Raw genomic sequence first — 25,802 nt, 5'->3', positions numbered from 1 at the left:
GACACAAATCATGGCCAAGGTTGAAGACCAATTCTGTGAAGTATTAATATCTGTATTTTACAGCCAAAGAAACTGAGGCTCCAAGAAACTTCACCATGCACCCATGTCTCAAAGCCAGAGCTCAAATTCAGCCCTGAATCAGAATAGTGTCTGCTCTGTCTAGCATTTGAGGGAATAGTAAGGCCAAAACCAGATAAGGGTGCCTCTTCTCAGACCCCTCTTCACCAAGTCCTCCCCAAGGTTCAGAGGGTTCCCCGGGCCAGTGGTACCTGAAAGGTAACCCAGCACTGGCCATGGAGAGAAAGGGTAGCTGCCACTGGATTCCTCTCTCACTCCACACCTCTAGAGGCCATAGCTGTAGATGGAGCCGCTGCTGGTTTAGAGTGGTAGGGGCTATTTCACAGCTGCTGCATAGCTCTGTTCGCCATCACCATCCCATTTGGCTCCTGGGTGCAGTACAGGATTCCACCACTCAGTGGCACCTCCAGCTTCCATAAGCCCTGTGGACAGCACACAGGCCCTGCTCTCAACCACCAGAAGGAAGCCAGCCAGAACTCCTCATGCAGCAAGCTGCTGTTTAGAGTATGTCAGTTCAACTGCCCCCTTTGGGAGGTTGGAGGACAGCCTGTTCTCTTGGAGCCTGTTTCTGACTGCCACAGGGATGCAGGGACATAGCTACCACCACATCCAGGCGGGAGGGTCACCCTTCACCTGGTCACCTCTCCACTGCCTTTCCCTTGGCTGCTCTGCAGGTCCTGTGTATCTGTGAGCACGTTCCACCCACACTCGGCTGCCTAGGGGAAGGGAACGTGGAAGTACCAGCCCTGCCTTGGAACCAGGCACAGCCAGCTCCAGGTCTTTCCCTGGGAACCTGCCAGATCCCAGCCTTCGGATGACTGAGGCAGGCTCTGACGCTGGATAGATTTCCAGACTTAGGCATTCGACTGCCTACAGTAAAAAGCCAAGCCCTGCCACTTCCTAGCTGTGTGACTTTGGGCAATTTAAGTTCTGTGAATCTCAGTCTCATCTGTAAAATGCCAAAAATAACCATAGACACCCTAGAAGGAGGATTCAACAATGGGTTCCAATACCCTTCTACTTTATATAATCTTCAGTACTGAGTAGCTCCTGTGACCCACCTAAAAGGGCTTCATCTAGAGAATGAACTCAAGAGATAGGTACTGCCAGCCAGGTAAGCCAAGTGCTAGTGTCTTACACCCATAATCCTAGCTACTCAGGAGGCTGAAATCTGAGGATTGTGCCTCAAGACGCCATCTCCAAAATAATCAGCAGAAAGCTGAGCTGGTGGTATGGTGGCTCAAGTAGTGGCTAGCCAAGCAAGAAAGCCAAGCAAGTACAAGGCCCTGAGTTCAAATCCCAGAACCAGCAAAACAAAAAACCAAAAGAACAAAACAAGAAAGGGGAGAAATGGGCACTACTTAATTCATTGATTAATTCGTTTGGTCTTGGCTTTCATTTGAACCTGTTCACCACCACCCCTACCCCCAAAGTTTTATATTAAAAGACAGGGAATGTCCACCTTCCCACTGAACTAGAAGCTCTAAGATGACAGTCCACCAGCCTCATGTCACATCTGCTGCACCCCCCCCAGCCAAAGGGAATACACACACACACCACCAGCTCAGGCACCTGATCCTGGTACCCAGAACTGCTCCCATCACAGTGGGGCAGAGAAAGTATCATGGAGCCTCAAGCTGGGCAACTCCTTTTATTGGAAAAAAAGGAATAATATAAAAGGCCACTGCATTGCTTGTACCCAGCCCTCCCATGGGAGAAGCAGCCACACTGTGGGCCAGGGTGGGCACAGGCTATGACCAGGAGGGAGGGGCTATAGTGGAGATGCTGGGCTGCAGCTCCAGGGAGCACATACAAGTGCGAGGGGTCCTTGCCTCCTTGGGACTTTGTTCCCTCTGGGATGAGGTCACCCCTCTCATTCTCTGAATAGGTCCCTGCTCCCACTAGCTACTCCTGTATCTTGTAGAAACCCAGTCTACGTGGCTCCAGAAAGCTACGTGCAGTGGCTGGTGTTTCTGATTCACTTCTAGCACCTCTTGCCAGCTGAGGTAGGCAGCCCCCTTCTGCTTATCTTCAGGGACCCAGGCTCCAGGCTGTTCTGTTCCCACTGACTGTCCTGGCATTAGAAGCCAGGGCACCATTGGCTGGGCAGCCCTGACCTTGCATGGCGAATCTGCCTTTCCCTCTGAAGGCCCTCAGCTTCCTTGATTATCCATGGAAGTCTCACCTGCATGGCCTTAGAGCCCTGGTGTCTGGGTAAGCTGAATAGGCAGCCATCTGTGGCCCTGTAGTCATGGTGAGGTGAGGAGAGGGCACCAGAGGCTACCAGAAGACTGACTCTGCCCTCCCCGGACCCCACCTTCTCTTCTGGTAGAATGTGCACAGTAGATTCAAGAGGTGTGGAGAGCTGGCAGCCCAGGAAAAGAACAAAGTGCTTTAGAACACTGACAGAGAGCCACGTGAGACTGACACAAGTAGCCACAGTCCACTAACAAGAGAAGTCAGGGCACAATCATCTAGAAACCAAAGGGAACACACAGTGCCCTCACACCCATGCACTCACGTGTGCACTCGCATGTAAGACAATCACACGCCTGCACATGTGCTCTCATTCACTCACACACGTGCACTATTCCCATGTACTCATGTACATGTGCACTTGTATACATGTGCATTGGCACATACCCATGCAATGTACCTACACACTTGCACATGTGCATTCATAACTCACACAGGTATGCTCACACACTCAAAACACAGGTTCACACACTTAGATGTGCACCCATGCACACTCTCACATACACACATTCATTCTCACACACACAGATTCTAATCTGTAGAAATGGGCTCCAGTTCAGAAAGTTCAAGCTCCCCATGGCTAACATCCCTCCCAAAAGAGACTTCCCAGACCCCCACAGAACCTCCCAGAGCCCCAGGCTGATGCAGCCGGCATCTGTGGGCCTGCAAAATCTCAGCACTGGACACTTCCTGGCAAGGCTGACATGGCGTCCAGCTCTGAGCGGAGGATGGGAAAGCCAAAGTTCTAGGAGTGCCTGTCTCCTCAATCTCCAGTTCAGCAATGGTGGGGTCGCAGACAGAAGGGGTCCTGTAGTGGCTACAGATAGGGTCAACAGTGGGAGACAGCCACAGAGACAGGCCACGGGACATGGGCTATAGGGAGGAATCATGCAGGGTGGAAATTCTCTGTGCCCCACTTAGGGGTGTCTGGGGAGGAGTGAGGGAAGAGAGGTTGTCCACACTCTTCTACCCACTGCAGCCTTCCCTAGATCTGGTTCCCTGTGACCCAGACCAACCCCATGGGGTTAAAAAAAAAAAAGGCCTCAGGTCAGGAGGTAGACCCATGGGGCAGGGGGAGACTTGGGTTCAGGGTCTGCGGGAACACAGGACAGTCACCTCCCCTCTACCCTGCAGCAGAGTGGGCGCAGAGAATGGACTCAGAAGCGGGTGCTCTGGTAGCGCAGGCGCCTCAGGTCTGCCAGGCCCTCACTCCGGCCGTACACCTCCCTGCAGGGACTCTCGGCCAGTCACCGGGTCCCTGCCCCGCCACCTCCCGCGCTGCTGCTGCCGCTGCCGCTGCTGCTGCCGCTGCTGGAGCTGCCACTGCTGCACCGGTCCTCATAGATGGAAATCTCGATCTGGGGCCCAGGTTAAGGAGCTTCCATCAGGAGGCCTAGAGCCATGGCCCCCTCACCAAACCCACGGGTGCATGTTCACCCCCTCAGCCCAAATTACCAAGACTCTCCGCGCCCGGAAGGGGAGTGGGCACACGGCCACTATCAACCACACTGGCATCATCTTCTCCTAGTTGGGCAGGTGGTGTTACCACAAGCAAGTGTGAGGACTTTGGGATGCTGAATTCAAATCCTGACTTGTCCACTCACAAGTGAGGCCAGTCCCTTCCCTTGTTAACCATCAATGATGGCGCCTGTAAAATGGGGTTAATAGAATCTGGGGGCTGGTATGTACCACACCTGGCACACAGCAGGCTCCCTCCACGGGCTTGGCTGTCCTGCGTGCTCTTCCACATCTGCACCTTTTGTACTCTTCTTCCTCTGGGTTTGTGAAGTAACAGCTATTTTGTAGCCATTGTACTCTTATGGCTGCTGACTGGGAGGGAGGGGCATGGGCACACCCGGGCCCCACAACTCCAGAGAGCCCCAGGAATGCAACCCTGTCCTCTCATCACAGACCCCACTTTACACATCTGTGCACAGGCAACAGTGGAGCCCACGATGGAAGGGTCTACAAGACTGGGGAGAATTTGGACATTTCTCCAGGGGTGTTACAGGCTTCAAGTGAGCCTGGACCCAGTCCTGGCTCTGACCTTGACCTGCCCTATGACCCTGAGCCGGCTGTTTAACTTGGGTACATGAGGATAAGAAGATATATATGTGTGTGTGTGTGTGTGTGTGTGTGTGTGTGTGTGTGTGTGTGTGTGTGTGTGTGTATACATATATATGTGTATATATATGTATATATACACACACACATATATATAAATATGTATGTATATGTATATATCTATATGAAGTGGCGCTGTGGCTCAAGTGGTAGAGTGCTAGCCTTGAGCTGAAGAGCTGAGGGACAGCACCCAGGCCATGACTGACAAAAATAGATATAGATATATTAGAACTTCCCACCCCTTAGTATCAGTGACTATTATATGAAGTCCTATCTCAAAAGCCCATTATATGCTATCTGGCAAATATTAAGCACTGGTGACAAGTAGCTCAACAAATACAAACGCAGAAATTCACAGACAGCCCCATTAACTAAAGGTAGTAGGGGACCTGTGATCAACAATGAAATGTTGAATGGGAACTCCAAGGGCACCTTCCATTTCCCCGCAGTCAATCAAGGAGCCCAGGAGGTGGGCAGCTCCTGGCCATCAACACAAGACCCAGGAAGGATACAACCCTCATCCCGCGCTCCACAGGGTCTGTGAGCAGGAGGCCTCGAGGAGCAAAGATCTTCTCATTCTGCTCCTGGATGTAGCGGGAGATCTTCTTGAGAACCTGCAGCAACAGGGGCCATGAAGGGCGATGGCCGAGCATGTGGCTGGGAAACCCCAGCGAGGGGAAGCAGGGAGGGCGGGGGAGGGGGGCAAGGAGGCGCCACCTTCTCGTAGTGGGTCTCCATGCAGAGGAAGATGAAGTAGGCCGTGGCACAGGCTAAGCAACCCTCCAGGTAGGAGCTGCCCCCAATCTTCTCAGCCTCAGCATAAAAGCCATTAAGGGTCTTCACAGTCTCCTCGAAGAGCTGTCGCTCAATCTGGAGGGAGAGAGGGGACAAAGCCACATGGGGGTTAGCCAGTATGGACACAGCACAGGTGGGGCTGAGGTGACAATGGCAGATCCAGAGAGATAATGTCACACATACATATGTCAAGAGGCTGCAGGTAGAGTAGAAAGAGCACTGGCCTGGGAAAAGACCTAGGATCTAGTTCAGACTTGGCCAAGAACATCACTGTGTGACCTTGGACCCATGGTTTGCCCATGCTAGGCCAGTCATTTTCTGCTCTCATAAACCCATTCAGTTCTGCCTGAATGGAAGGTCAGACCTGCCCTCTGCCCTCCCCATCCCCGGCCAGCTCTAAGGTACCCTCAGATGAGGCTACATAAAGCCCCATCCGTGGGAACCTAACTCAGCAAGTGATGCCATACGAAAGCAACACATGTTCCATGAGGTACCTCAGTGGCTGAGTCTAGAAGGACAGGCTGTAGACAGAGCCCTCAGCTGACTGCCCTGGAGGCCAAGGCAGATACAGATGAGATCGAGTTCTCCCTTTACATAAGGCAAAGAGAAACGGGGAAACACCTTGCCAACTCTTCCTCTGGTTTCTCAGCTTTTGCTGCCATGTCTCTGATCACAAGGCACCTAGATTTTTGTCTCTTCACACTGAAGATATAATTTTATCACTAAGAAAATCAGAAGTTCTGTGGAAAAGCAGATAGACAAGGTGCTGAGTTATTTCTTCTTTCTGGTCCTCAAGTCCTTTTGGAGGAAAGACTCATATGATACTTTTCAAGCTTTAACTCATATAGGTAGAATCTAAAGAGCAGATTATCTGGGAATGTGGCTCAGTGGTAGAGTGCTTGCCTAGCATGCATGAAGCCCTGGGTTCGATTCCTCAGAACCACATAAACAGAAAAAGCTGGAAGTAGTGCTGTGGCTCAAGTGGTAGAGCGCTAGCCTTGAGCAAAAGAAGCTCAGGGACAGCACCCAGTCCCTGAGTTCAAGCCCGAGGACTAAGAGGGAGGGAGAGGGAGAGAACAGATTAGGATTCAGGAGATCCAAGGCAGGCTCTGAGATCACACAAGCTTTCAAGGGATGCTGACCTTGTCGGCCACGCAGTACCATTTTGGGGTATTGTCTGTTGTTCATTTGATTTGTGCTGATACTGGGGTTTGAACTCAGGACTTAGATGCTGTCCCTTAGCTTTTTCACTGAAGGCTGATGCTCTACCACTGGAGTCACAGCCCTACTCTCTGTATTTTTGGTGATTAATTGGAGATAAAGTCTCATGGACTTTCCTACTTGGGTTGGCTTTGAACTGATCTTCAGATCTCAGCCTCTTGATTAACTAGGATTACAGGCGTGAACTACTAGCACCCAGCATACCCAGCACTATTTTGCAACAAAGACTTAGTGGTACTTAATTCCAACTGCCCACTGAGCAGCTTCTAAAGCTGCCCAAACCTCACCCCCAAGAGAGGCTGACTCAAATAGTCTGGGAAGAGGAAAGATGGTTAATACAATGAGAACCACCATCAGTGGACACCCAGTATGGATTATTTCCAAAAGCTACCAGGTGATCCTAACATGCAACTAAGATTGAGAAGAAACACCAGAAACTCTCCGTGTAGGACCTGTGAAACACTTTTTTCTATTCACCCAGGAAGCCCTCAAAGTTGAAGTTTAAAACGGTTATGGTTAAAATGAGTGCTTTAATTTATTTAAAACATTTGAAAATTATATGACTTAGCTGAATGCTAATGTCTCAGCCCTACTCAGATTGGGGCTACCGTGGTCTGGGGTGCAGCCTGGGCAGCTAGGATTTTAGCTCCCCTAGAAATGCTAATAGACAGCCAAGGTTATGAAGAGCTACTGATAAGTGGAGATTCCTGACAAACAGTCCCAAACAGTCCCAACACTCCGTAGTTGACCACTAGGAATCAGGAATTCATATTTGTGTAATGAGTTCTCTAGATGACTTGCATGCAACTGAAAAAAATCTCTGAGGTTTCTTCAAAGAAAGACAAAGGCTAAGGTTATTTGTATTCTTCCACTTGAAGTGACAGCACTAGTTATGTGTCCTATGATGATAGGTGGCACACGATCCTGAGGGGGAAAACACATTTCAGTAAGTTCTGTCATGGCCCTGACTTTCAGCTTTAGACACAGGTGTCCTTACCCGGCTGTCCAGCTCTGGGGGGAATTTGGTCTGGAACTGGCATATGGTCCCGTCGCTGTAGTCTCTCTGGATGAAGACTTTGGTGGCAAGTGAGGCACTTCGCCGCAGCTCCTGCAGATTATGGACCTGGAAGATGGACGAGAGGATGTGCTTAGGGTGACCCTCCCTCTTCATTTACCCCAAACTGAGGCATTCCCCGGAATGCAGGTCTTTCAGAGCTTAAACCAGAAAAGCTCATAGAGAACAAGGAGGAGTTAGGCCGCACAACAAGTGCTCTGAGAAGCCCTGGGAAGCAAGACTGTGGACTTTGCAATTATCTCGGAAAGGTCTAGAAAAGCCTAAAACCAAACCAAAGTTGAGCCAAAAGGAAAGCTTCAGAACCATTCACAGGACATCAATTTTAACAAGAAGATGACACCCACCTTAGTGGCAGGCTCTGTGCTTGAGAAACCAAGCCATGAAGAGGAGGAAGGCATGGGCCCTGCAAGTGCAGATCATGACAGGGCTGGAGGCAGAAACCCCTGGGACAAAGGAGACTCTGATCAGCCCCTGAACTCTGAGGGAAACTGAGGTTCAGGACAAGTTATGCTTAGGGTTGTTTTTCACACCCCACACTTCTCACTAAAGGGACCAAGGACGTCTTCTTTCCCAGAAAAACAAAAAATGAAGAAAAAGTGGACTAAAGCCAGAAGTTAATCTCTTTCTCTGATAGGAGGGAGTGGGAATGATTTCTGCCCCTTGTTTGAAACCACAAACTTGACATTAACATAGACCCTTGCATTTGAGGATAGTGGGCTCAAGGCACAAAAGAACAGGGCCTCTTTCTTCTGCCTCTCCAACCTTTGTTACCCACACTAGAGACGTGCATCCCACTGGGTGAAGCATGCCCAACATTAGATCCATGTGGAGAGCAAGCCCTGCAGGCAAAGCGAACAAATAGCCAGTTCATCCAGTATAATTAAGCTGACTCGGTTCAGTCACTCAGCCCTCATTTATTGAGTCCCCACTAGTGCCAGGCTCTGGGGATGCTGAGCAAAAGACAAGTCTGTGAGCTCCAGGGAGGAAGACAAGTAAATATATAATGAATTAGACTGTGATGAATGGTACAGAAAAGCTTACTCAGGAAAGGCTTCCTGAAGCTTCTGTCAAGACCAAAGAGATAAAGGCTAGGGTTACTGGTAGTGAGGGCAGACGGGGAGTGGGAAAAAGAGGAAAAGACAAACTAGACAAATGGAGCAATGAAGACAGCAGTGTGAGATCTACTCCCACGGCTCAAAGCAGATCTTAGCAGGGCCACAACTGGTTTGCAGAGCAGAGGAGAGGTGGCTGGGTGTACCACGGGCAAGGGTTAGGACAGAAAGCTGAATGCGTTTCTGCTGGCAGAGGATTTAAGGTCGGAGATGCTTAAAAACCAGAGGAAAAGAATAAATAGAAAAAGGTAGTCAATAAGGCAAGAGGAGTTTGACCATTAGAGCATCAAGGTTCCGAAAAGATAGAAATCAGAGACTTGCCTAAATCCAGATGAACCTGGCTCTGTGTAAGAGATGCAATTGTGGTCTTGAGATTGTATTAAATAACCTATAAGCCCTTCTCTAGTCCTAATAGCCCTTGATTTTGATAATCAATGTGTTCGCTAAAGAGATCCTCTTTTAATGTATACTAGGAACCTACAATCATTCTGAAAAATCAGGATGCTTTTGTAAGTGAATTGACAATGTATGTGCTGTCTGGTTATGATTTTAACAATGTTTGGGTTTCAAAAGAAAAGGTAAAGGTGGTGGGCCTTATCCCCTACTGTCTAAAACCAGTTTACAAGATCTAGTTATGGATCCTCCTAGCTCTACAAAGATCATTCCAGAAATGTAGTGGGAAGAGAGCATAGATGGGGTAGGGGTCATTTGGAGGGAGAATCTTTTTGTCCAAGGGTAAGTAGGCCTAAGCCAAGAAGTGTGGTGGTCAGAATAGAGAAGGAAAACAGTCATTCTTGCATGGACTCAGATCACCCCCACATTCTCCTGAGCCAGAGCACATACCTAAGTACACACTTGTGTACACGCATTCCTGGGTACTACCGTGACAGTGTTTCTTAGTGATTGTCTGCCTACTGATGAACCATTTCTCCTTTTTTTATTTTAATATATATTTTTATCATAAAGATACTGTACAGAGTGGTTACCATGAGCAAGGTAATGTGTACATTTCCTATTGAGTATTGCTATCCTCTCATTTCTCCTTCTAGAATCCCAGGCTCCTTGGCAGTTAAAGCCAAGTGATGAGTAGCATGCATACTTATGACTCATGAGGACCTGTCGCCCCTCCCTGCTCCTTCCCTTTCCACAGACAGCAGAGGAGCCACATGTTCAAAATGATGGAACCACAAATTCCAAAAGGCCTGGGGACTTTAACCACAACCTGGGGGACATCTACTTGCTGATCAGGAAATCCTGTCTGGAATTTTACTGGAGTAGAAAATAATTGTCAATTATATTGTGCTATTAAGATGTTAGGATGCTACCTTAAATACTACAGTGCCATTCCCTCTTGGCTTTGAGCTGTGGGTTCTCAAGACTCTGGAGTAAGAGAGGTCAATACTCTTCCTAATCACCTGAGCCTTAGATATCATCCTACTCTGAGTGTCTAGAGACCTGCTTCTGTCCCTGAAGAGTATGGGTAAGGTTGCTAGAGGGTAGGATCAGACATATTCTACATGGAAGAGCCCTGGTGTCACAGGCCTACAGAAAGCCCACATATCACAGAATGACACATAAAAAATAGGATGTAAGGTAACACAGGGTCTCTTGGATCTCTACCATGCTGGTCTTGTTGTGAAGCACAGAAAGACAACCAGAGTGAGGGAGCAGAAGACCTAATGCTGGAGCATGTGATCATGGGTAAGTCTTCCCCCATCTCTTCAACTGGAAGTTGGAAATCAATAATAATAATAATCACTGAAGCCCTTCTCAGCTTTGGCAATCTAGATGTCTATCTTAACATCCATGATTATGAATGCAAATGTTTGCAGAGGCTGAGCAGTTAGTGGGCCAAGCAGGGCTGTGGCTCATGAGAGAACTTGTAACCTATCTCAAATATGCCCAGGTTGCCAGCACTTCTGAGTTTCCAAGGAAAGCCACAAATCAAGATTATTATTAATATCAGGTATCTTGATTTTAAAATAGCTCCAATAATTTTCTTAAATTTCTAAGCACTAAGCAGGCCAATGAGGCTTATATGTGAACCAGACTCATAAGCTAAAAATGCCAGGTTAGAAACAAAGACAAAAGCTAGAGCCCAATCTCAGGCCATTTGCCAGCTACTTAGCCACTAGGAAGCAAGAGGGATTTCAACAGAGATCCACAATGCTCCAAAATCCAACAAGAGGATCCCAAAACACAAGCAGCCCTCTCTCTGAGGATGCAGCTCTGGGTTCCTCTGGGAAGCTTCCCCTGAGCATCTCTGCTGGGGTTTCTTAACTGACCCAGAGACCTGAGATGCTGTCTACTTTTCAGCTTCCTCCACCCTGCTGCTCTCTCCCATCCGCATTCCCCAATCTGTCAACAGCAGATTAAGACAAGACCATGAGCCATTTCATAAAAATTCAGCAGTGATTTCTGAAGACATTTTTTCCATAGAATGCAGATACGGCACACGTCAAGAATCAGAAAGGGGAAGGAACTTGGAGGTGGCTTAGTGGTAGAGTCCTTGCCTAGCATACCTGAAGCCCTGCGCTCAATTCCTCAGCACCACATAAACAAAAAAAGGCCAGAAGTGGTGCTGTGGCTCAAGTGGTAGTGCACTAGCCTTGAGAGAAAAAAAACCTCAGGGACAGTGCCCAGGCCCTGAATTCAAACCCCAGTACTAACCAAAAAGAAAAGGGGGGCGGGGCGCGGGGGGAATCATGGGATTGAGCTGATGCTCCATTACTGTGCTCCCTGGCTGTAACATGGTGGAATGAGGTGTATCACAAGTCACAGACAGCCAGGTAGGGCCTGGGGAAGGAAAACTGGGCACAAAGCCATTCTTCTTCTTAGCCCACACCAGGCCCAAGCCCAACCTATTGACTGAGATCAAACCCAATGCCCTGTTTGGATAATGCTACTTAGGTGCACTTAAAAATCTCAGAGGAGTCAAACTCTGCTTGTAGAAACCTCTTTCAAAGAGGAACTCCCCAGTTATCCATGGACTGTCCCCCCAGGCAAAGCTTGCTCCCAGTGACATACATTTGCAGAGGTCTGCTGCTCAGGAAATGGGTTCGTGAGGAACGAGGTCAGTGCATTGCTCAGGAGGCTTTGTCCTGCCTCTGCGTTCTTCACAAATGCCCCTCCCCCTCATGCCAACTTCCAAACAGAAAAGATACAGTTTCCATCCAAAGACAGCCTCTCTATCCCACCTCTCTCTACTACTGCAGCTGAAGACTTCATCTTTGGAACCCTAAGGGAATGACTGTAGGAATTTGGAAGTGAGATTTTCTTCTCCTAGCATGTTTCTTTTTTCTAGTAATCTCAACTTAATCCTAATAGCCTGGGAAGAATGACTCAACCCATCTCAGACTCTGAGCACATCCTGTGCCTTGGCAGAGTCTGGGCTTCCTCCCTCCACACTGCCATCAGAGAGCCCACCTGAGGCCAACTGTCCATGCTCAGCTGCCTGGCCCTCCTAGACACCCTTTGTATCCTGCATCAAAGCTATGTGTCAAGATCCCTAGCACCCTTAGGTTCCACAACTGGCTAAGTGGACACTACTAACCCTGGATACAGAATCAACAACAAAGACAATGGCAAGGAGGCAAAAGAGTCAAGTTCCTGCCACTTGTTAGCCATATTTTCTCAGCACTGCCGTTGCATCATCTGTAAAATGGGATAATGACGCCTTCTTTGGCTCCTTCACATGGCTCAAGCAAGCTTCTCTGCCTCAGTTGTTTCATCTGTTAATTGCAGATAATAACACCATCCCTGCCCACTTCACAGAGCTGCTCTAAGGCTAAAAGGCATTTGTGTGTGCAGTGGTGCTTTGTACACAGGAAAGTGCTTAATCCACAGAGGCGTTATGAGCAAGGCACAGTCACCATGCCTAACAGTGGTCTCCTGTAAACCTGGCTTCAACCTAGAGGTATGAGCCTGTGGCTTGGAATCTTGTGCCTGCAAAGGAGAGATGCTAGAACAGATGAGCTTGTTGAATCTATCAGATCACATCACACAGGCAGCTGCCTTGTCAGCCCACATCGCCGGCCCCGCTGTGCCCCGTGCCTGAGGTTCTTCCTTTCTATCCAACACCAGCAGCCTCTGCTGTAGTTTAGCAGTCCTCTCTGAAAAGTGACCATCATTTCTCCTGTTGTTCCTCCCACCCTTTTCGGGATCTAAGGCACTTCCTGAACACTCTGCATTCCTCCGATCTAGAAGCCAGGTGCCACCATATGCCCAGGGATTGCCCCTGTCTGGGCAGCAGGCACTCCTAACTCACCCTGTGCCTCATCAAAAGACAACATCGAACAACAGCACCTTGTTCTGAAGGAGACTCAGCACTTGGTAGTAAGATTATGCTGCTCACAGGATGCCCAGAGGCATTGCACAGAATCATTCAGAAGGCCTCTTCTCTCCTGGCTGTGTCCCAGATGGGCTGGAGATGCGGACACAACACAAAGGAAGTCAGCATCAGAACTGGGGAGACTCTGGTGCCCTGGATTCCACTCTAAAACTTCAACAGTTCAGCTGTTAACATGTTGTGTGAATAGCAAACTGGTTCCCCACTTCTCATGTCAGGTTTATCACTTATAACATGGGACCATAAAACACTTCCATCCTCTTCACAAAATAAGGGGTCCTTAAAGGTAGCAGGGGGATGTAATTCCTGATCTCTAAGCATTGCACCAAGATTTTGTCCTTAGCGAACAAGTCCCATGATTCAGCCTGTGGGCACCCCCTGAAGAAGGCCTGGCCCCCCACCAGCCCTTGGGGGCCAATGCAGACACCCTGGAGCAGGCGACTTAAGTGGGGTAGAAAAGCAAGAAAGGATGGTTTGCCAAAGTAGGGGTTCAGGCAAGAAGCTCATTAAAACCAACCATTGGTTTCTGGGCCTCGGGATGGGTTTATTCCCTGCCTTCTACAAGGAAATGCAGGTGTAAGGGCGAGTCTGCCCTCGGCCAAGCTTTGAGCCTCAGAAGCTGGGTGAGTGCACAGCATAGCAACAGAGCCCAGGGCTTTCCCTCCCGTACTCACGCGCCTGCGTGCCTGCGTCTCCAACCCTCTAGGGAAGCGGAAACCTCGCAGACCAGGGGTGAGGGAACCCCAGCCCGGGGTCCACCCCTGAGCCACTCCGGTACTAGAGCCAACTCCAGTGCTGGCGGGGCAGGGGCAAGACTGCCATGCGCGGAGGGGGGGCGGGGGGCGAGACGAACCCTTACCCAAAGCCTGCCCTGCGCCCTGCCGCACCTTCTCCCCGCAGACTCACCCTGGGAACCACCCTCACCCCACCCCCCAACTTCCCTTCCTGCCCTAGTGGAGATTTGACCCCGCGGCCGCGGTGGCAGGCCGTGGGGCACTGCCAGCGGGGCCGAGAGCTAGCCCCTACCTCGGTGGCCATGTTCCGGGGCGCTGCGGGGCTCCTGGGCTGCCGTGGGGCCGGAGGAGGGGGGCTGTCCGCGGTGCTGATCAGGAAGCGGGTGGGCTGCCGGCGACGAGCCGGGGCGCGGGCCCTGTCCGCGGTGCTGAGGCGGATGCCGGGCGGGGGGCGAGGGGCGCCGTGCTGTCCGTGGTGCTGATGCGCCGGGCCGGGAAGGCGAGGCCGCGCCCGAGTCTCCGCACCGCCCGATCGCCCGTACCGGGGTTCCTGTAGGCAATGGCCCGGTTCGTCCCTGCCAGCAGCGAGGACGGGGGCGGCGGGGGAAGGAGGGGCCAGCGCCTCCGCCGGGCGAGCTGGGAGGGGGAAGCCGCAGCCCCCGACTCCGCGCCCTCCCGCCGGAGAGGAGCCCCGCCGGCGGCCGCAGGCTCCCGCCCCGCCCCGCCCAGGCCCCGCCTCCCACCTGCCCTTCCCCCGCTAGTAAGAAAGAGCTCCGGCAGCGGGCGATCACTACGCGGCTCGGGATTCGAGCCGGGAGGAGAGGGGCTCTACGGGCGCCGCAGCCGGAGGAGAGCGGAGAGCCCTCAGCACCTGCGCGGCCTCTAAATCTTCCCAACACCATGGTGCTACGTCCCTCCCGATGCTATCCCAGACAACCTCTTCTCTTTTTTTAATCTCCCCCCCCTCTTTTTCTTTCTCTCCTTCCTTCCTATGGCACCGCACTACCACCACCCGGGTTACAGAGATGTTCCTCCCTCTCCTTTCTCCCCTTCCCACTATCCTGAACCCCGTTAGCTAGAGGAAGATGCTGCAGGGCACTGAGAATCGTTTCCTTCTTTAGATACCTGCCTGCCTTCCATTCCCCTACCCTAAGGTCCCCTCTCTCAGGGAGCTCCAGGTAGAAGCCCCGTGTTTCCCTCTGCAATCCCAGACCTAACACACCATCACCACCACCCCCGAAAACCTACAGAGTGTTGTAAACCAGAATGCTCACTCTTCATGGGTGGCAGCCTGGCCCAGGGCCAGATCTTCCAACCGAAGGATCGATTTGTTTCCTGAACAAAATCCCCCAATACGAGTGCCCCCTTCATGCACCCATTTCCCCGAGGGAAGCTGTAGCTGTTCCTGAAGAGCTTCTGCTGCCTGAGGGTGAATGACAACAGCCATTCAAAAGGAGGTGACAGCCAGGAGACTCATGTCTGGTCCAGGCTCCCCCAGTTTTCTGGTCTTACGCCAGTGCATGTCTTACCTTCTGAGTTCATGGCCCTCCTTAACATATGAAGACTGGGCTTCACTAGTGTACACTTAGGGCCCTTCCTTTTCTCATTCAACTTGGTATTTTGAAATTTCTGAACATACAGAGCAGTTGAGAGAGCAGTGCAACTGTTCCAACTCTAGTCAAGATTTTTACTACATTTGTTTTATTGACATAGAAACAGGAACAGATTAGAATGGGAAAGATATTGTAAGGTTCTACCACAAGCATTCTCCTACCTAACCACGTATCACCACCAGAAAGGTCTCTATTGTCTATTACTATAGGGCTGTCTATTGCCCCTAAAGCATAGTAATAGCAATTTTCCCCCCCCCCCCCAGATCTTTGCATTTCTAATAACTAACATTTATCAAGCATTTACTATGGTCCAGACCATGTGCTATACACTCACCTGTATTACGAGCTTCATGCTCTTTTTACCTTTTTATTATTATCACTTTACAAATGGAGAAACTGAGTAAGTTGCCCAATGTCAAGGGAGTGATATTCCAGGGCCTGTGTATTCCAGGACCCTCCAATTTCACTGCCCCCTCCAAGATGTTGTAGATCACAAGCTGTCAGAACAGTAGCTACATTCCCAAAGGAGCACACTCAGTCTCAAGCAAAAGAAATTAAAGACAAATGTCTCATTCTACACTATGGTTCGGTAAATGGTTCTATGTGAAGGAGCAGACAGTAATATATGAACACAGAACACATCATCTCATGAGCCTGCACACCTGACAGTTCCCCTCTGTGTGTGTTATGTATATGTGCGTGTTGTATTGAGACTATGTTACTATATATCTCACACTGTCCTTCAAGTCACCATCCTCCTACCTCAGCCTCTCTATTACTGTAATTATAGGTGTGTGCCACCACACCCAGATAATTTTGATTATGTTTAATTTGACAACCATTTGAAAATGATTCTTCACCCATGGACTGAAGAGAGGCCTGGATGAGGTCATTCAACAAATCTGTTCACTCGATGTATGTTTGTTGAATGCCTACTTTGTATCAGACTCTTAGGAATTGGGGTATAGCAATGATTAAATACACAGACTGTTCTTGTTGAATTTACATAGTGATGGAGTCTATAACATATAAGTAAAAATATATTGAGTTGTAATCATTGCTAGGAAGAAAACTAGAGATAAGGTGATGGTGGTAGAGGAAGAAGGGATAGTCAGAAAAACTTTTTTTTGATAAGATAAAATTTGGGCAGAAGCATGAAGAGAGAGAGAAAAATAGACATACAGATACCTGGGAGAAAAGGCCAGAATGCTAGGCCTTGGGCAGGAGTAAGCAAGGTGTGTTCAAAGAATAGCTTAATCCAGGCGCTGGTGGCTCACACCTGTAATCCTAATTACTCAAGAGGCTGAGATCTGAGGATCGTGGTTCAAAGCCAGCCCAGGCAGGAAAGTCCATGAGACTTATCTCCAATTAACCATCAAAAAGCAGAAGTGGAGCTGTGGCTCAAGTGGTAGAGCACTCACCTTGAACTGAAGAGCTCAGCGACAGTGCTCAGGCCCAGAGTTCAACCCCACAATCAACAACCAACAACAACAAAATAGCTCAACATCAGTATAGGTAGATTGGAGTAAACAAGAGAAAAGAGATGGAAGGTAGTAACCAGAACTTACAAGGCTGAGGCCCTGCTAAGAACTTTGGTTCCTATTCAACAAGAGAGTGGCAAGCCTTAGGAGGTTTAGAGTAGACATGTACTATCATGTAATTGCAGTTTTAAAAAATAATTACTCTGGATGCTAGAGACAGAAGACAGAAGACAGATTGTTTTAGGCAAGGTGTACTGGGAGTTTAGAATAACACAGTGGCAAGGGAAATAGTGAAAAGTGGCCAGATTTTAAATGCAATTGGAAGGCAATCTGACAGGATCTGTGATAAATAGGGTGTGTTGCCTGAAAGAATCAAAGATAGTTAAGGTCTGAGCCACTGAAAGAAGAGAGTGGCCATTTATTGTGGGGGTAGAGTAAGTATGGCCTGGGTAGGCCTGAAGGGATGGGGTATGCATCAGTTGGTTGTATTTATTTAACATAGGTTTGAAGTTTGATGTGCATTCTACAAGAAGAGAAATGGAGTAGTAAAGGTTTAGGGGAAGGGTCAGAATTGGAGATAAAACCAGAAACCACTTATATGTACATAGGATTTAAAAACATGAGACTAGATGAGATCATCTTAGAACTAGGTATCACTAGGAAAGGCTATGGACTTAGAATATCACATACAAGATAAACAAAAGAAGACTGAAAAGAGGACAGTGAAGTCAAGAGACCCAAGAGAGTAGCAGTCTGGAGCCCAGTGCCGAAGGCTGAAACACAGCCTTGTTTGCTGTGCTAATGCCTCTTACACGCAGCATAGTGTGAGGACTGAGAAATGACAAACTTAAGGAGAAAATTATGCAACGGTAATATTTTTGGAGGTATTGAGGTTTAAAGTCATGGCTTTGTGCTCATTGGGCAAGTGCTCTGCCTCTTCAGCCACACCCTCAACCCTGAGAAGAGCTGTTAGTGGTGGGAGGATGAGAGACCCTGATTCAAGTAGCTTTGAATTGTAGAATAGAGGAGAGAAAGAAGAGACCCTATGTATAGAAATAATTCGGAGGCTTCGCTGTAATGGTGGGTAATGAGAAGCATAGTGATCTCAGCTACTTGGGAAATAGAGAGTGGAAACTGCAGTTCAAGAAGAGCCTGAGCAAAAAAGTTAACTGGCATGGCATCAAGGCTCAGCAGGAGGCCATGGGTGAAAGGATAAGGGTCTGAGGTCCATCATGGGCAGAAACATGAGACCCTACTAGAGAACTAACTCAACTAAAACAAGTGCTGAGATGTGGCTCAGGTGGTAGAGCAAATACCGAGGCAAGTCAGAAGCCCTGTGTTCAAACATTGGTACAAAAAGAAAAGAAACCACAAAGATGGGAGATGCTGAATGGAAGTTTTTGGAGAAGGAAATACTAATGATCCAGAAGTGCCAGGAGTAGGTCCCTACTCGGTCAACAGAGAATGGGATCCAGGGCAAACAGAGGGGATGGCTTTGCAGAGGAATATAGCCAATTTTTTTACCAGAGACAGTGAAGAAAGCAGGGAAAATGGGCAGAGACACAAGCTGTTTAGGAGATTTTTGTGGAGTAAAGAAAGACTAGAAAGCCAGACACAAGTGGCTAATGCTTGTAATCCTAGCTATTCAGGAGGCTGAGATCTGAGGATTGAAGTTCGAAGCCAGCCCAGGCAGAAAAGCTCATAAGACTCTTATCTCTAATTAACCATTACAAAACCAGAAGTGGGGATGTAGTTCAAAAGTGGTAAAGTACTACCCTTGAGCAAAAAACAAACAAAAACAACTCAGGGACAGTGCCCAGACCCTGAGTTCAAGCCCCACAAAAGAAAGATCAGAACTCTTCAAGTTCCACTTCTACTAATCAGAGACCACTCAAAGGCCCTACCATTTCCCAACAAATCCATCCAATCTGTATGTGTAGACATCTTGCCAAGGGCTTTCCCATTGACATTATAGCACAAGGACTCCCCAGGACACCTTGGGATCATCCTTGCAAGACCAAGGACCTTTACTAACATCTCTTCACTCAGTTCCACTGAGTAAGGAGACTTTTACCACCCTCAGCCTTCCTCCCTATACTGCAGAATGGTTATAATAACCCTGACTGAGCCTCAAGTCTTTCAAGCATCAAAGAGGAAGCCATTCGGGCAGGAGGGATTGTCCATACCATGCTGACTCAGGCTGGCATGGGACACTATAGGTTGGGATGTTCCCACAGCCCAGTCATCTGGATTGTAACTCTTAAGGCAGAGAGGCCTTTGAGATTTAATCTGACTAATCATTATTATCCAGATGCCTTGGGACAATCCAGTCCCATGCAGGAGCCCAGTTCTTTGATGTTTTTGTCATAAATTAATGAGTTCGCCCACAAAATAACATCAAAGAAGATCTACTAACTAATTCACTGTTATCATCTTCCAATCTGCGGCTACACTGGAATGTCTCCAAAATAAAGGACCATGGCCAGAAAAAGAAACCAACGGAAAGACTTGGAAATCCTGTTATCTGGAAAGAGATGAGAGAAAAAATGAACTCCTGCAGACTGCAGAGGAGCCAGGAAAAGAGCTAGCAAAGCTCAGAGAAAAGGGAGAAAAGTCAGGGGAGACAGGGAGATTCTCAGCAGTTGGGTCTGGAAGGAAAATAATTGCATGAATGCTTGAGGGGAAACTGTGGTCTGGAAAGTCTTAAATGGTGTCATCTCTCAGCACACTGTGGAGACAAGAAGAAAATGTGCGGCAGGAAACCATGTCCCTGGAGCCAGATGGCCTGGGGCTCAGCCTCATGCTTTGCTATTTACTATGTGATCATAAGCAAGACCCAAACTCACTGAGCTTCAGTTCTCTGATCAGTGAAATGGTGGCAATAATTCTCCCTCCCTAGATGAAAGTCACAAAATATACAACCAGGCTTTTTCTAGGTTACCTGACTTTTCCAGACTGGGTTTTTCAAGATGAAAACAGGAAAGGGTTTATGGAGCTGGCCTGCTGGAGATCTTCTCACAATGACAGTTTCTCCAGGCCCAGCAGGATTTCCTAAAGTGTGGAAAAGACATCAGCAAGCATGCCTTGTTTTACTCAGTGAGCAGCCACTGAGCAGCCACTGTATGTTGACCAGAGAGATGACTACAGTGTACCCCAACCCCATGAGGGCATCAAAACGTCATCAGGTGATGATCACCATTTGACCATGGTTTGTCCCCTCTGAAACTCATGTTGAAATTTAATCTCTTAATCTCTTAATGAAGTAGTAGAACCAATACTAAATGCTGGTAGCTCACACCTATAATCTTAACTAATCAGGAGGCTGAGATCTGAGTGAGGATCATGGTTCAAAGCCATCCCAGAGACACTTGTCTCCAACCAACCAGCAAAAAGCTGAAGTGTAGGTATGGTTCAAGTGGTAGAGCACCAGTCTCACTCAAAGAAGCTAAGGGAATCCGTGGCTTCCCTGTGGCTCAGGCCTATAATCCTAGCTACTCAGGTGGCTGAGATCTGAGGATCATGGTTCAAAGCCAACCCAGGCAGGAAAGTCTGTGTGACTCTTATCTCCAATTAACTACCAGAAAACCAGAAATGGCACTGTAGCTCAAAGTTGTAGAGCACTAGCCTTGAGCGAGAAAAACTCAGAGACAGTGACCAAAAAATAAAAATAATAATTTTTTTTTAAAAAAACTGAGGAACCAGGCCTGGAGTTCAAGTCCCCAGTACTAGCACACAGAAAATAAAAAGTGGGATCCCTCCCCACCCCCACAAGACCTTCACAAGGTGCTTGGAACTCATGTAATTAGTGAAGCTGTGGATTAATGAGTTATCTCAGGAGTAGATCTGCTATGAAAGCCAGTTAGACCAGGTCTCTCACCCATTTCTTATCTCTTATCACGTGATTCCTTTGGGCCACCTCCTTGCTGACTCTGCCAGCAAGGAGACCATCACAGATGCGGCTGTTTGAACCAGAACCACGAGCCAAAATAAACCTCTTTTCTTTGTAATTGAACTTGCCTGTGTCATTGGCAACAGAAAACAGACTAAAGTCAACCAGCCATGGGTGATAAGTGCTAGGATGGAGGCAGATCCCTCAGAGCTGGGGGCCCAGGAAAGGTTTTACAAGATACATAGCATCTGGGGCTGGGAAGGTGGCTCAGTGGTAGAGTGCTTGCCTTGCATGCATGAGATCCTGGGTTCGATTCCTCAGCACCACATAAGCAGAAAAAAAAACAAGCTGAAAGTGGCACTGTGGCTCAAGTGGTAGAATGCTAGCCTTGAGCTGAAGAGCTGAGGGACAGCGGCCAGGCCGAGTTCAGGCCCCACAACCAGACCCCCCCCAAAAAAAGATACATAGCATCTGGACATGGCCTTCACAGATTAGCATCAGACCCCCAGGATCCTGTGTGATGCCAAGAAGGCTTGAGCAGAGCCTACACACCCAGCACCCCTGGAACTGTGGGCTCAAAGAAGCAGCTGTCAGGCAGAAACAGGGACAACTGCCTAAGCCCTAGAAACATGAATGAAGGAGACCTGCCCTAAAAATAGCACCAGAGCAGGCAGACCATGACACGTGTCTGCAAGTGCAGTCACTAGGAGGTGACTAAGCCAAGGGGGGTTGCCTCCTTTTGTTTCTTTCATTCAGAATCTCTCCATCTCCCTCCCTCCCCCTCCCTTTCTCTCTCTCCCCAGAGGAAGTGGAGCTGGAGGCAAGGTTCTATAAGTAGAAGTCACAGCCACCCCTCCTACCCCCCCTGCCATACACGCCCCAAAGAGCTCTGCAGAGCCCAAACTATTGGCCAAATTGCCTATCATTTACAATAACACCGGGCTGGAGACTTGATAGAATGCCCAAGGGACCCTGTCCCAATAGTAACTCCCAAGACATGAGAGCGTGGCAGTCATAGATCATTGACTGCAGGGTCTCATGTCCACACCAAGCAAACAGCAGCAAAATCACCCATCACTCCAAACCCTACCAACTGCGACAGACTACATGGCTTCTGACTAAATTAAGGAAATGATTTCAGGAAGCAAATGGGCATGAGCAGAAAGGGTAGCAGGTGCTTTAAAAGCATCATTAATTATGAGAGCCAAAGGGGATCACAGAGTTCAAACCAATTGTAGCTGTAGAACCTTTTGTTCAAACAAATCCTCGCATGAAAGACAAACATTAAAAATCAATGAAAGAAAGCAGATCTGGATGGAGGGAGGTGGAACTTGATTGCTCTCCCACATCCTCCTCCTTGTCCCCTTCCTTTCTCCACAGAAGCCCTAAAGGACCCCATCAAGGACCCTCTAGGGCTCTGCAGAAATGAATCAAAGTAACACAAGCCTGTGACTTTTAAAAGCCAGGCATTCAGGCCAGGCACCCATGGCTCACACCTGTAATCCTATCTACTCAGGAGGCTGAGATCTGAGGATCACAGTTCAAAGACAGACCAGGCAGGAAAGTCTGTGAGACTCTTATCTCCAATTAACCACCAGAAAACTGGAAGTGGCATTGTGGTTCAAAGTGATCAAGCACTAGCCTTCAGTGAAAAAGCTCAGGGACAGTGCTCAGGCCCAGAGTTCAAGCCTCACAACCAAAAAAACAAAATAAAAAAGCCGGACAATCAGAATGTCTTTTTTTAAAAAAGGCAAGTGACCCCCACTGTCTTACACATTCCCACCCTCTCATTTACTGTCTAAAACAAGTGACTTTGCATTGCTAAATGAAAGGCTTGTTTCTGCTCTCCATTTGTAGCTTTAGGAAGGAGCCTTGTCCTCTGCAGAAGAGAGTGACCCATGGTGCCACCCTTACCTGCTGATCCATCATGCCATCACTGTTTAAGTTCAATTTTTATGCAATGAATTTAAAATTCCAACCAGGGACAAAGGGCTTTTAATGCCATGCAGAAGCTGTGGCCTCTCTCTCCCTTCCCTTCCCTACTTACCATCTTCCTAGCCAATCAGGTGTGAATGGTGGAAAACACTCATCCACCACCTTTTCTAGCAAATTCTACCATTTACGTGGGGGGGGGGGGCTTGGAGCTTAAGTCTCAAGGCCTCTTACTCTCACTTGACTTGGTATTGGGGCTTAAGTCTCAGGGCCTTTTGCTCTCACTTGGCTTTTTCACTTAAGTCTGGGACACCACTTGAGCCACACCTTCACTTTCAGCTTTTGGTTGATTGAGTCTCATGGACTTTCCTTCCCCACACAGGCTTCGAACTATGATCCTCAGATCTCAGCCTGCTGAGTAGCTAGGAGTACAAGCTTGGACCACTGACACCTAGCCTACTTCTTTTTTTTTTTTTTTTGGCCGGCCGTGGGGCTTGAACTCTGGGCCTGGGCGCTGTCCCTCAGCTCTTCAGCTCAAGGCGAGTGCTCTACCACTTGAGCTACAGCGCCACTTCCGGTTTTCTGGTGGTTTATTGGAGATAGGAGTCTCATGGTCTCTCCTGCCCGGGCTGGCTTTGAACCGCGATCCTCAGATCTCAGCCTCCTGAGTAGCTAGGATTACAGGCGTGAGCCACCAGCGCCCGGCCTAGCCTACTTCTTATGTCTGTCTTGCCTGCAAAATTGTAAACTGAGACAGGGCTCTTTGCTTTGGTCATCGCTTTTGTATCCAAAATGCCTGGGAAGATTCCTAGACCAATAGATTGTGCTGAAATAATGCCGAATTCTCTAGAATGGAGAAAGATGCATTTCTTTTAGTGTTAGAATTGAACATTTTATATCTGATGTGTTCTATTGGGAGGAGTACAAATGAAAATCTTCATCTGATACAAAATTCTGCAGAGTATTGGGGGAGGTACCATAAGAGATAAAGATCTCCATTCAGGGCCCACTATATTGGCTTTAGATGTTTAGACGTGTTGATCTAATTAGCTTAAGAAGCTTTTGCCTAGGTTGACAGAGGCAAGAAGGCAGTGAATGAAGTGGCCTTTGCCAACCTTGAACTCCCTAGGACAGCTCCTGCACTGGAAAGCAGAGCCAAGGAGGTATGCAGAACACAGGGAGGGGTGCTTCCCTCTGGACTCTCTGGGCTGGGCCCCGAGGGCCTTAATTATGGCTAAGACTATGTCCTGGGCCCTACTGTAGACATGTGCCCACTCCAGCATGAGGGCTCCCACCTTGAAGGTCCATCTGGAAGTCCATCAGCCCCAGCAAGCCTTTCTCAAGCCAAGTGGCCCACAGACAAGAGCTTTAGACCCCTCTCTGTGGCTATGATCTGTCTGGTAAATTCCACGGAGCTTTTTAGAATTCTGACCACTAGCCAAATCATAGAGCAGTGTCTAATTATTAGAATGTGTCCATACTGTTCCAAATTCTATGGGCCATTTCCCCAATCTGCCTCCATGTTTGCTGCTCTTCCTTCTGGGACCTTGAGATTCCCCTGTCTCTATAGCTTTGTTGGCTAAAAAGTGTCACCCTGGGGTTCTTCCTCCAGGAGAAAAAAAAAGTTTCACAATACCCAGGGCTCCCATTTGCCCCTTGCCTGTCCCCACCAGCCCCTCATACTGTCACAGCGGACTTCCATTTTTCAGTTCCTCAAGTGTGTACCTTCTCCCTTCCGAGCCTTACATATGCCTGGACCTCTTCCTCTCCTTTTCATCTTCCTGCCTCTTTACCTGGCAGGAAGGTCTCAGCTTAAAATATACTTCCTTTTATTTTTTGGTCGGTTGTGGGGCTTGAACTCTGGGCTTGGGCACTGTCCCTACACTCTTCAGCTCAAGGCACATGCTCTACCACTTGAGCCACAGCACCACTTCTGGTTTTCTAGTGGTTTATTGGAGATAAGAGTCTCACAGACTTTCCTGCCCAGGCTGACTCTGAACCTCACTCCTCAGATCTCAGCCTCCTGAGTAGCTAGGCTTACAGGCGGGAGCCACTGGCGCCCAGCTACTTCCTTTTGTTTTTATCCTGAGGTTTGAATTCAGGGCCTCACACGTGCTAGGCATTCTACCACTTGAGTCATGCCCCCCCCCAGCACTTCTGCTTTATTTTGCAGATGGAGTCTCAAGTTTGTCTGAGCCTCAGATAGTATGATCTTCCTATGTCTCCTGTGTAGCTGGAATAACAGGCATGCACCACCATACCTGGCTTCTTTGTCGTGATAGGGTCTCACTAACTTTTTGCTCAGGCTATCCTTTAAACCATGATCCTCCCAATCTCTGCCTCCCAAGTAACTAGAATTACAGGCATGAGCTACTGCACCTGGAAATTTTTACCTTGATATCTTCATACATGTTGTGCTACTAGAACAAGATACTGGAGTCTAAGGAATTTATCAAGAATGGAAATGTATTTCTCACCACTCTGGAGGCTGAAACGTCTAAGATCAAGATGTTAGCAAGTTCCACTGCCTCTGTGCTTTCAAGATGGTATCTTGTGGCATCCCCTGGAGGGAAAGAATTCTCTGCACTCACACAACAGAAGCAAGCACCATGTGACATTTCTTTTATAAAGGTAGTAAGAAAAGAGAACCTCTCATGGCCAAGTCACCTCTTAAAAGACTAATGCTGGTGGTTCATGCCTGTAATCCTAGTTACTCAGGAGACTGAGAGCTGAGGATAGTAGTTCAAAGCCAGCCAGGCAGGAAAGTCTATGAGATTCTTATCTCCAAGTAATCATTAGAAAAGCAGAAGTAGCACTAAGGCTCAAAATAGTAGAGAGCTAGCCTTGAGCAAAAGAGCTCAAGGACAGTCTCCAGGCTGGGAGTTCAAACACCATGATGGACAAAAGAAAAAAGAAAAAAAGACTCTACTGTTGGGTCTTTGTCCATCAGTCCCATGAAAGACAGCCGGGGTCCCAGGAAAGGTAAGTGCAGCTTGCCCGTTCCCCAGCCTCCCTCATCCGGGGAGACAATCAGACACAGCGGGGAGCCAAATCCAGCAGGTAGAAAAACTCATTTATTAACAGAGAGCAGCCCCTTTTAAAGACAAAAAGGGTGGGTGGCATGTCAGGGAAGGAAGAGGAACC

At 48.5% G+C, this 25,802-nt stretch overlaps 1 protein-coding gene across 1 annotated transcript; it reads right to left on the bottom strand.

Annotated features, from left to right (window-relative positions):
- Positions 1–1,714: 1,714 nt before the first annotated feature.
- Positions 1,715–24,037, bottom strand: LOC138830137 (golgin subfamily A member 7B). Its single transcript, XM_070026558.1, has 7 exons — positions 23,954–24,037; positions 19,779–19,888; positions 14,036–14,293; positions 7,472–7,597; positions 5,176–5,328; positions 4,971–5,072; positions 1,715–3,692 (listed from the first exon to the last, which is right to left on the bottom strand). The coding sequence occupies exons 1-7, from the start codon at positions 23,976–23,978 to the stop codon at positions 3,582–3,584; spliced, it is 885 nt and encodes a 294-aa protein (XP_069882659.1). The 5' UTR covers positions 23,979–24,037; the 3' UTR covers positions 1,715–3,581.
- Positions 24,038–25,802: the final 1,765 nt, after the last annotated feature.

The sequence above is a fragment of the Dipodomys merriami genome, unplaced genomic scaffold (genome assembly GCF_024711535.1).
Source record: "Dipodomys merriami isolate MVZ:Mamm:240054 unplaced genomic scaffold, mDipMer1.0.p SCAF_184, whole genome shotgun sequence".
NCBI classification, from domain to species: domain Eukaryota; kingdom Metazoa; phylum Chordata; class Mammalia; order Rodentia; family Heteromyidae; genus Dipodomys; species Dipodomys merriami.
This window is presented reverse-complemented; position numbering and strand designations above follow the sequence as displayed.

What these genes read in the sequence shown, in the direction of transcription:
- LOC138830137 (XM_070026558.1), bottom strand. Translation starts at nt 23,978, where the DNA reads ATGGACTTCCAGATGGACCTTCAAG. An exon ending in CTTCCAGATGGACCTTCAAG is followed by an intron (nt 19,889 to 23,953) that starts GTGGGAGCCCTC and finishes TCCACACTTTAG; the next exon opens with GAAATCCTGCTGGGCCTGGA. An exon ending in TGGAGACCCACTACGAGAAG is followed by an intron (nt 5,073 to 5,175) that starts GTGGCGCCTCCT and finishes CTGTTGCTGCAG; the next exon opens with GTTCTCAAGAAGATCTCCCG.